Genomic DNA, 12,030 nt, shown 5'->3' on the forward strand with positions numbered 1-12,030 from the left:
CGAGCCGTAGCCCTCACTTGGTGCTAAATTACCCGGCCAAAAGTAAATTAGCCTGAGCCCTTACAAGTCACCTATTGAGCTCCAATAGGGGCGTACCACGTGGCACATAAATACAACAATAATAGCAAGTCTCCCAACACCTCCCACAATAATTAAACAAATTCATAATAATATTGCACAATTATACAATATTACAAAATTCATAATTTTCTCAATAATCACTCAATTAATAAGAAGTAACACTAATCACAAATTAAAAGCATGATTACCTTGTGGCTTTTTCAATAAATTATTCCTTAAAATTTCTCTCTCACCACAATCTTCACCAGTAATACAATCTACAAATAACATATTATTTATAAATATTAGTTTCAATTTTTGAAACTAATAAAATAATTCTAATAATAGAATTAAAAATATAACATAATTCCTAATCTCAATCTTAATACAAATCTATAGTTAATACTATTAAGTAAAATTTTTAACTCCTCTTTTAATTATCAATAAACATTAATAATCTAAAAATCAACTTCTAAACTAATTTCTATTATCAAAATTTTTTTTTATTTCATAAATTCGTACCTAAAATACCCAAAAATTAAAAATTGAGTCTCTAGCTTAGAATCATAATCCTATAACCATAATAATTCATTTCTCTTACTTAGTGGATCATCAATAAATTTATACTCTAGAACATTTATTATACTACTGACAACCTCAAAAATCATATTTATTCAACATAAATTCATCTTTCCTCTTAAATTTTCTACCACTACAAACTCAGAAACCAAAGAAGAAGGATGACTAAGAAAAAATTTTAGAACACTTACTTGGTCTTGAAAAGCTTAAAATCACACCCTAAATATCCTATTAAAAACTCTTACCTTAAAAATTTAGATATTTTGCACCGGCGACTCGCTTCTCTCCGCCTCAGCTCGCGCGCAGGAAAAGAATTGAAGAAATGAAAGGAAACGGGTGAGTTTTATAAAAATTTAGTGGGTCCCACATCTTTTTTTTATTATTTCTTCTCTCCTCTCTCCCTTTTTTTTTATTATTATAATATATATATAATGATGGCACGCGGAAACGCCGAAAATCATTTGTTCTTCTTCTTCTTCCTCTTTTTTTTTAATACGTTTTCTCCTTTTTTTATTATAATAATAATTTAATAATATTTTTTTATTTTTTTTTATTTTTTTAATTTTTTTAATTTTTTTTTAGAATTATATCCTAAGTTAGATTTAATAATCATCTCTTACTAATTTTCTTACCTCTAAATATTATTTTTTTTAAATTTCTATTAACCCAAATTAACTATTAAAATTTAAATTGGAATGTTACATAAAACATACGAGAGAGGAGATGGAGCTCTAAAGAACCAACCTTGCGGATCCATCATCCTAGCACCGCGAGCTGCAAGTAAATCCGCAGCAGAATTACCTTATCTCGCAACCAAAGCAAAATCCACACAACCAACAAAATCTTTAAGCAGCAATAGCTCCTCTAAAATAGTCAAACATCACCAATCATAGCCCTTCGCAGAATTGAACAACAAAGCTGTAAAGAAAAATTCACAACAAAGCTCAATACAAACCTTATAGTTTTGGAAACTTCTGCATGCCAAAAAGGCCTATTTTACTGCCAAACACTTAGCCATCAAACTCGAATTAGCTCGAACTGCGACATTAAAATCCCCAAGAAAATTCCTTCTATAATCTCTACAAACAACTCCCACTTCTACATAATTATTATGAGGAAGAAAAGCAGCATCACAGTTAATCTTCACAATACCCAACTCAGGTGCAACCCAACAATTCCTCTGTTTACATTCTGGATTTTTTCTCACTTTATTCAAATCAGGCACAACTTGAACACAATAAAATTCTTTCGCCAACCTAACAACATTATCAACAACTTTTTTAGGATCTACCTAGATGCCCTTAAAGATAAAATCACATCTACACTTCCAAATCTCCCAACACATTACTGTAATGAGAGCTTTCTCCTCATCTTTCCGCCCCCTCACCTGCAAAAACATGTATTCCAACCAAGCAGGAACATTACAATTTATACTACAGTCAAATACAATATTCAAAGGTCATCTAAACCAACATGCGGCAGTCCAAGGACTAAAAAAGAGTAAATGTTCAATAGTCTCCACTTCCTCATTACACACCAAACACAACGAAGATTGAGAACATTTTCTCTTGAATAAAACCTCAGCAGTGGCTAGTGCACCATTCAAAACCCTCTGCATAAAATGTTTCACCTTTGGAATTATATCAAGGTCCCGAATACATCTCCACAACAGTCTAGGAATTTGATATGAGGAACCAAGCCTCTCAATCACCTTTTCAACCTTCATTTCTTTGGCGAACTTATAGCCAGATTTAATAGAATAAAATCCCTCTTTGCTTGCACTCCAAATGAGTACATCATCACAAGCCCTAGTAGGAATTTGAATTTGAGAAATCATATCAACCTCAAGTTGAGTAATTTTGTTTCTAATTAATTCCAGATTCCAACTACCATTGGCAATCATACTGGCCACAGTTAAAGTTTTATCAAGACCAAATAATTGAACAGATAGTAACTTTCCACACTCTAACTCTGGAATCCACCTATCAGTCCAAACCTTCACCTTATAGCCTGGCAGAGATAGATCCTTTTTTTTTGGGGGGAGCAGGGGCGCGTGAAATCTTGATGTGTTAAGCATTATAAACAAATACGTGCGTGGCATGAATGATTGAAAATTTCAAATAAAGTTTTTATATTCTCCTGTAATTTTTGCTTAGGAGCTGAGTATTCATTGATTTCATTCATCATGTCGTTATACTATCATCATTTTCCTGTACACGCATGCAGCATGTCCATTGGTTGGCCTATAATTTGGCTGCCTGCCTCATGTCGTCGTCAATGATATGGAGCTCAAAAGTTTGGAATTTGTAAATTTATTCCTTATATCATCTAAGTGTTGTTTGTATTTCAATTGGATATAATTAATTATAAAAATAATTAATTAATGTGATTAATTTTAATCATAATTGATTATGTTATAACGCAATATATTTTAATATTGAAATTGATTTTAACTGTATAAATTATCATTAAAAATATTATTTTTAAAAATTAAATTATTGATAAAGTTGTATTTAATATTAATAAATTTGTTAAACTTTATTTAACACAATTATGAATTATTGACAAATTATTTATTATTAACATAGTAAAATGGGAACTAGAAGCAGATATGAATAGATTAACAAAAAATTGATTTTAGCATGTTTGATCGATTATGTCATTATTATAAGATTTATAAAAGCTTGCAATATTTTTGTGCCGTGAAGAATATTATTTGTCTCACAGCTCTGTGCAAACATGGTGTGTAGTCTTTGTTGCTTGTTAACATAATGCAAAGAGGATGAATGATGTAATGAATAGAATCATGATATTTTTTTGGGAATTTGCTAATTCTGACTAGTTTGAAATATTTTGAAGAAGAAATTTTGTTATTCTCTTTTCCATTTGGCTGCGTTAATTCAGGGTGAGTGCTTTCCTTTCCTCGTCTAGATGGGAAAACAAGAGAGAGATGATGAGTACACAGTCTATAAAATTTGTCTCCGTTTCCCTCCCATTACTCCCTTTTTAAAACAGAAGATTAAGGAATTCGGGGAATAACTAAGATTATGTGTAGTATATATATGTTAGAATTAGGAAGATGCAAATAAAAAAGGATACAGGACTTGCCAAAGTGTGTTTGGTGTGATATAATCACAATTTTTTAGAATCTCGATTCCTATAAACTCATTAGAACTAGTTTCCACATTATAGCTCATGAAATCATATTTTCTAGTGTATATCCATTATACTCTTATCTCATTTCCATATGAATCACATTGAAAGACGATGATATTTATCATCAACCCACCTACATTCACCCGCCCAATGATAACATCAATGACTACGATATACAAGTAATAGAATTTATAGGTTTGCGGATATTTCATGGTAAAGACCTCTTAGCTATGTTGAGTGGTGGCTTCCCCCTCGGTAGGGCGGCAACGATGTCCTTGTAGATATTCCATGAAAGCTGCACAATTTTATCTTTAAACAGAGTATTTTTGTAATCAAGCTTATCTCATCCACGATAATTATTAGATATTACTATAACTTGTCGATTTATTTAGACAAATGTATTGTACCATGAGCACTTCCTTTTGATCATAAATAAATAACTAATTGATAATTATGTATTACAATTATTCTACACAGTACACACACATAGATGGGCCTGATAAAACAAGTAAAAGTCAATTGATCTCATTGCTATCAAACTTTCGAGTTGACTTTACGAGTTTATTGATTTTATGTTTCTAACTTATAAAATCATGTTAATTTACTTATAAACTCGAACTAAATAAAACTCAATTAAATTCATGAGTTGACTTTAAAAGTTTACTGTGTTTACATTTATAAGTTATAAAATCATATCAATCAACTCATAAACTCGTTAAATAAGATAAATATGTATTATGTAAAACTTGATTCATAAGAATAATAGAATCTGGTTTCATGAAAAATAAAACTGAAAAAAACAAAAACTAATATTAATGCAAAAAAAATAAAAAATACCAAAAATAAATTGCTCTATTTTAAAATTTTTATGTTGAGTATAATAATCTATGGATGTGGATAAATTTAATTTTAATAATTTATATTTAAAATATATTTAAATTAAATTATGATCACAATTTATATTTTAATTATTTAAACATATACTTTTAAAGGCTATTTATTAATAGAAATAAAGTCTTACAAGTTTACGATTTGAATCTATATTTTAAATTTTTATTTTTATAATAAATTTATATAAAATCATGAGTTTAACAACCTTTTGATCTATAACATGTTATTTAAATAAATTCCAAGGCCTTGTTATCCCAATTATGTCCAAGAATGAGATATGATTGGCAACTAAAATTTCTAATTAAAATACCGAGTAACCACTGTCTTAAAAAAGGGACTAGAAATTTGTAGTTGGCCCAGTAATCACCTTGGGCCTTGGTCAACTATAACATTTGAGAGTGATATAACTTTTAGCAAGTCTTATATTTATAAATTAGTCATTATTGATCAAGAACTCATTTTCATGAAGTTGAGAAGGATAAAGGAGCTTATTGAGCTTTTCAAGACAATAATGATTTTATTGTTTTTACTAATCCTCCTATAAGATACATGATCATTTTAAATTATAATATGACTTGATTTTTATATCTTTTATATGGTTCTCGTTATAGCCTTGTATTTAAGGGGGGGGAGGACAAAGGAACATGTTTAAATGTGACAGAGCGGCAATGACACAATTTATGGTGTGCATGGCGACGTGTGTGTGTATATATATATATATATATAAACAAACATGAATGGAAACTAGCAATATGTAACTATAAGATTAATCGCTCAAAAAATTTAACATCATTTAAAGGATTATCTTTCTTTAAATAATATTTTTTTCATATATACTTTTAAGAATTGAATCTTAAAATAATGTTTAAGGAGTACAAATCATTAAATGTCACATCCACTCTCCGGAACTAGTTTAATATTGTTGAACGAGACCAGGACGGGAAGAATCATAGAACGCAATAGTTACAAAGGAAAACCGAACCACAGGAGCAGCCCACGGTGGTTGTTTACAGCTCTGATTCATAGCAAAGCTTGTATTCAGTGTATAACACCATCCTCTCCTTTCCCAATTTTTTCATGGTTACTCATCTCTTGCTGATTCCATTTTCTCTGCATTCTTCCTTGCTTCTTCCTCGGTCTCAGGAGCTTCAATCGCCCCCATTCTTTTGCACAACATGAAAGAAGCTTGAATACAAAGATTATTCATTAACTTGCATTTCAATTTTGCTCACGCCTTTCATGCCATGGAGAGATATCTGCACATACCTGGAAACCAAAAAATTGTTCCGAACAAAATGAACTAGAGCGAAACTAAAATTAATATACACGCTCATCATTCTATTTTTTGTATCAAAAATTAATTAGAACAACATAAATATAACTTCTATAATAGTAGAATAATTATGTTATTTGATGGATACGCACACTATCTAATTTTATTTTCTTTTTCTCAAGCAAAGAACCTGTGATATTTGCCTGTTTTTTTATTTTTCTCTTTCTCTGCGTTTTTATTTCTCTATTGCTTTTTCTGGCAAAAAAAAAAAAAAAATTCTCTACTGCTTTTTCCTGGCACACCAAATTTTGAAAGCAACAAGCCAACGTCAGATTACACCCATTCCCTTCAGGTTCCTGATTGCCGTTGGTTATTTTTACTTCGAAGTTTCAAAGTTTTAACCTTTCACTGATAAAACTGCTCTCTGGATTTTGCTTTTCCTCGACATGATTCTCTCCTGGATTTAAACCCTAGGTCTGCTTTTGCAATTCTCAGTTAGAGTTCCTGACTCCCTGTGAACGTTAGAGAATCGAAGTTTCAGACTCTGCTCCAAATCCCTTTTTTGAATTGATCATCGAACCCGTAGAATACTGGAGTTAAATTTGTCACTGTAACATTTTAGGTTTTCAGAAAGGCGTCATGGATGAATTTTAAGAACCTAGAACTCAACTCTATACTTTGCGGTGATAACTCTGTAACATGTCACCCCAGCGCGATTCGCTGACTTTCAATTATCATCGAGTCGAATTTTGAGGACGAATTTCACTGAGCAGGGACTCACCGTATCTCAATCCCGATGGCGATCATCGGCGATGCGCTTCGCCAGGCGTTTATGCCTAAGCGTGAGTACGAGAGTCTCAGGGAAGAAGAAAAGGCATGGGGCAAGCTTCAGAGACCGTTAATAACGGCTGTTGTTATTGTCATTTGGCTTGCAATCATGGTAGGTACGATTATCAGTTTGAATATTATGTTTCCGAGCAATGAAGGGAGGAGGCCGTTCTGCTATGATCGGAGGCTTCAGCCGATACCGATGGGTACGAAGGGTGGATCGGATACCGATCTGTTTCCGGGTGCTGCCTTTTATTTGACGGATCAAGAGATTGCGGATTATTACTGGATGGTTGTGTTCATTCCTTCCATGATCATCTTCTTGGTATCGGCTGTGTATCTCATTGCTGGTAAGAAATTATTTTAAAATTTGCTTAGGTTTATTTCTGTCTGATTGATGTGAAGAGGGAGCAAAATTAGAATTGATACGCCGCGTTCTTCATTGAGGCCACCTTTCGCCACTGCCGAATTGTTTCCGAGTTTAATACGAAGGCATCTGTAACTGTAGTGGAGAGGATATCATGTTTAGCCGCATATACGGGAGTATTTAGGAACTTATAATGGAGAACTTCTTGGAAATAAATAATTTATGGAGTGGCTGCTGGAAATCTCTTATGAACAAGAAGGAAACAGTTGACAACATTGTCGGAAGAATTGCACTGTAGGGCAGGGATTGTTTTTTAGTGAAAGGACCTATAATTTGCCATCAAATCTGAAATCTCTTTAGGGTAATGAAGGAATGGTTTCTTTTCTTCTGTGATAAACTTTTTAGGAACAAAACGCCAAAAAATTTTATGGATATGGAATGCTAGTTTCTTATTATGATGCGATACCTTATAATCTATTCGCGGTGTGAGAAAAAGATGCGTCAAATCCCTGCCAAGAACAAGTAGTAACTAGTAACCATGAATTCATTTTAGGCTAAACCTGTAGCTGTATCCATGACATGAATAAATGATTAAAGAAAATAATAAACAGCGAAGTTTCTCTTGGTGATTAGAAGTTGTGCTTGTTGAATTGATATGTAAAAGTATTATTGCCCTGGGTCTTGGATGCTATCTCTGATAATATGTTGTGCTTAACTCCACCGTAACATCTAGTTTATAATTGTCCAAGTTTAGAGATAAATTAGCCATTCCCATTACAAAGGATAGTGGAAATATGTTTGATATCAGCGGTAGAAAATAATTTTGAAATTTAGCAAGGCTTTTTAAGCTACTCTGGAGGATCATCAGAGTTTGATCAACCTGTGAATTTACAAAAAGCTTTCTTCATCTTACTATTTTCATTTTGCACTGAGTGATGCATTTCTAAAATGAGAATTAGGATGGAACAATTTCTATTCTGCGAGAGTAGGTTAATCTCCCAGGCATAACTGTTGGATTCTTAGCCTGCTACAACTGTACAAGTGGTTCATCTAAGTTGAGTGAGATGTCCTACCAGAGTTATCTCCTTTTAAACTCTAAACAGAGCCAAGCCACCTATGCAGCTGTTCATATTTGTGATTCCTAGAATTATGCTAATGGCATTAACTTAAGAATTAGTCTAAGTAATGCTTACTTATAGGTTAAGAGAAGACTCTGAACTTCTTATTGGAAATTAAGAATATGCTGGAATGCATCAGGAGCTATTTTTAAAATTTTTTTGCTAAATAATGCAAATTCAGAGTTGTCACACTCACAATTTTACTGAGGTTTATTTTATTTCTAGAACTTAGGTTTTTGCTCTTGTTCTAGTCATTTTTTGAAATTATATATAAATGTTCAATTTGCAGAGAAATTCCTCTCCTTTCCATGCAATTATGCCTGAATTTGTGATGTTGAAAATTTGTTGAATGTGCTGTTTTTTGTTGCAACTTTTAGGAGGAAGCTCTTTACTCTCTATAGCTTCTGTTACTCAAAATTTGTTTTTAGATGTACATTTGAACCTTTTCAAGGTGTAGCTTCAGGGTTTCATTCTATCTTATTGAATTGGAGCTTTTTTAGGTTTTTTTTTTTTTTTTTTGGGTTGAAATAACTTGATCTACTACTTTTTGTATTGGGGCCTTTTCATAATAATGGTGATCATCTTTTTTCTTTTTTTTTTTTGGTATCATATGGTAATACCTAGATGGTTTAATTTTTCAAATGATAATGATCTTGCAGGCATTTCTGTCGCTTATTCTGCTCCAGCTAGGCATGGATGTTTGAAGGTGGTTGAAAATAACTACTGTGCTTCAAGAAGAGGTATGCTCTTTTCTCTGCCAATTTTTGACAAGAGGGACTACAGTTAAAGTCTTAGAGGTTATGCTCTTTGCAATACTCTGGCATCGCTAATTATCTTCTGCTTAACAAATGCATTGACCTATGTTTCATTTGGACAACTTACAGGAGGTGTTCGCTGCCTATCTATCTTGAATCTCATATTTGCTATTGTTTTTGGTCTTCTTGCATTGTTTCTCGGATCAAGCCTCCTGACATTTGTGAGCAACTGCTCTGTACCCCTGTTTTGGTGTTATGAAGTTTCGTCATGGGGACTGGTTGTTCTATACGGTGGTACTGCCTTCTTCCTGAGGAGAAAGGCATCAGTGATTCTTGATGAGGGAGACTTCAGTGGTAGAAATCTTGGGCTAGAAATGCTGGAAGCAAATCCCATGGAGGTCACTCCAGAGGTTGAAAGACGTGTTCATGAAGGTTTTAAGGCGTGGATGGGGTCATCCCTTCTATCCTCTGATGAAGAAGACGAACCGGACTGTTACAACGGGGTACCTCATGCGGAGCGACTCTGAACTCACCCAAATTCAGTGATAGCTGGGAAGGGTGCGGCTCTGAAGTCGTGATGGTGCCTAATGTAACTCGATCTGACACAAACAGACGCTAATTAAGGGTAAGGATGGATTTTTTTTTTTTATAATTTATTGAGCTGTAGATTAATATGTTGTTAGGAAATCAGAGTAATTTCCGAGTGGTTAACTTGTGAATGATCTGACTTTTGCTTTAGGTTATGTAGTCAATGGAAAGCATTTAACCAACCTTTTTCCTGATCTCTTCTATCTACTTTTGCGTATGCTAGACAATCTAGTTTAGCCTTTTTATAACTTAAAAAATTTTGAATGTGATGAGGTTGATTCTTGGAGTTTAGGGGGAGTGAAATTGCCGAAGCTAGAATAGCGTTAACACTCTCAAAACGAGTAGGGTCTGGAGTCTTGGACAATGGACAGCTATCGCGTTTTCTAACTTTCACGCGTGAGGGATCTCTGGCGGGATCATCATATTCTTCATTCCATTTTTTTATTGGTTATAGGTATTTCTTTTATTAGAAATAATTTTATTCAAAACATGATTGGGTATTAAATATGAGTTTTTTTTTTTAAACTCTCATAATCATAAAATTTTTCAACCTTATTCAAGTTAGCTTAAATTATAACCTCTAGTTTGATTTGAGGCAGGCTCAAATTGTCAAGTGCTCTAAGCAAAAAATCAAGAATATGACCAAAATCTTGAACATTTTTTCATTTTATTTATATGATTGTATTGAAATCGGTCTAATACAAACCAATTTCAATATAAGGTGTCAGGAAAGAAGAATTTTGAAACTTGATTTGGTAGAAGTCAAGTTTTCATTTGTAATATAATGAAAAATATTTTTGAACATGTAGCATTTTGGTATTTTTTTTTTTTGGGTATAGAATTATGGTCAATTTGCCTCCTAAAGACATTCAAATGAAATTTTCATTGCTTTTCAACAATCAAAGTGTTTAAGAATTATGCAGAAGCATGGTAAACAAGACTTGCATTGGGAAGGAAACAAAAAAAAGGCAAAAACAATTATTTTGAAAGATTGCAATTATTTGTTGTAGCCAACTGCAATACGACATATTTGCTGCGGCTAACGACATGCTCTCTACAGCTAACCATAACTCACTCACCGCAGCCACATCTATTGTTCGATGCGACAAACCCGATGCTTATAGCATAAAAGACAACAAGATCATTTGACTTCAAACTCACATAATTAATCATCTGAATGTTTGCCTAAGGTGATCCAAAATTCCACACTCATATAATTAAATTATCTCATGGCTGGTACCCTCTACAATCTAACCCGATACTAACCGAGAATCCTAAAACACTACATGTCATTAAGAGCAATTGAGCCCCTTGCCCTTATGTAAGTGTCTTCCCTCTAAATTCAACTCGTTAATACATTTGACTTATAACATTACAGTATATTTTTAACATATATGGATCAATTTTATTACACTCAGGGTTAACATAATCCAAATAATGCCTGATAGCCCAATGAACCCCAAAGCATTACTTCATGCATGCAATACAATAATGCTAGCTCTAATGAATTTCATGATGTTGTAAAATATGCATATTACCTTACTCGAAACGAATTGAAGGCTCCTAATATAGACGACTTAGTCCCCTACCTAAATGACACTTTCCCCTTTCTATCCACAGACACCTGAAAGGTACATAATGTGAGATATAAGAATCTCGATAACTAAACAACTCAGTCATAAACGAGTAAAGTGACATATTAAAGTTCATATCAACTTATATGACAAGTTTTGAATTACATTAACAGCATCCATTATCCATAATAGCAGTTTACATAGATACATCCGTTATCCATAAGTTGCAGCAATCACACTGACATTAAAAAATTTGTCATCTAACCAAATTTATCATGTAATTAAGAAATACTTTATGTTCAATGCAATCATCTTATATCATCTGATTAAACTAATAGGCTAGCAATTCATATAAAACTAACCTATATGACTAGAATAGTCTTGTTATCTAGTTGTAAAGGGTCACCCGGCTAAGGCTTCCTTACTCACTCTCGAACCACGGGCTTTCCTCTTACTCAAATTTTAAGGTGTCATAAGTTATTCGACCCACATCGTCCAATCTAAGATTAGTAATATTGAGCATCGTGCTTGACCCATGCCACACCTATAGATTGTCTAGCAATACTAAGCACATTAATAATTAAAGTTACCTAAAAATCTTTGCTTAGTCCAAATTCAATTGTTAGTAATTAACCTAAAAATCTTTGCTTAGTCCAAATTCAATTGTTAGTAATTAATAAGGTGGCCAACGAGAAGGATTCATATGCTTGCTAACTAAATGAACACTGAATCTTATAACCTCAGGTAACTAGGGCAACATTATATTTTCTAAATCAATTATAAATAGTCCCCATAGCCAATTCCATCCACTTAACATGACAGTTATGTATGGCAATTTTGA

At 32.9% G+C, this 12,030-nt stretch overlaps 1 protein-coding gene across 1 annotated transcript; it reads left to right on the forward strand.

Annotated features, from left to right (window-relative positions):
- The first annotated feature begins 6,264 nt into the window (after positions 1 to 6,264).
- On the forward strand, positions 6,265 to 9,812 carry LOC129301929 (uncharacterized). The gene is made up of 3 exons (XM_054940559.1): positions 6,265 to 7,137; positions 8,932 to 9,012; positions 9,157 to 9,812. Exons 1-3 carry the CDS (start codon positions 6,756 to 6,758, stop codon positions 9,552 to 9,554), a joined length of 861 nt encoding a protein of 286 aa, XP_054796534.1. The 5' UTR covers positions 6,265 to 6,755; the 3' UTR covers positions 9,555 to 9,812.
- The last annotated feature ends 2,218 nt before the right edge of the window (positions 9,813 to 12,030 follow it).

This window comes from Prosopis cineraria, unplaced genomic scaffold, assembly GCF_029017545.1.
Source record: "Prosopis cineraria cultivar Desert tree isolate PC_DT_omini unplaced genomic scaffold, ASM2901754v1 PC2, whole genome shotgun sequence".
Lineage (NCBI taxonomy): Eukaryota > Viridiplantae > Streptophyta > Magnoliopsida > Fabales > Fabaceae > Prosopis > Prosopis cineraria.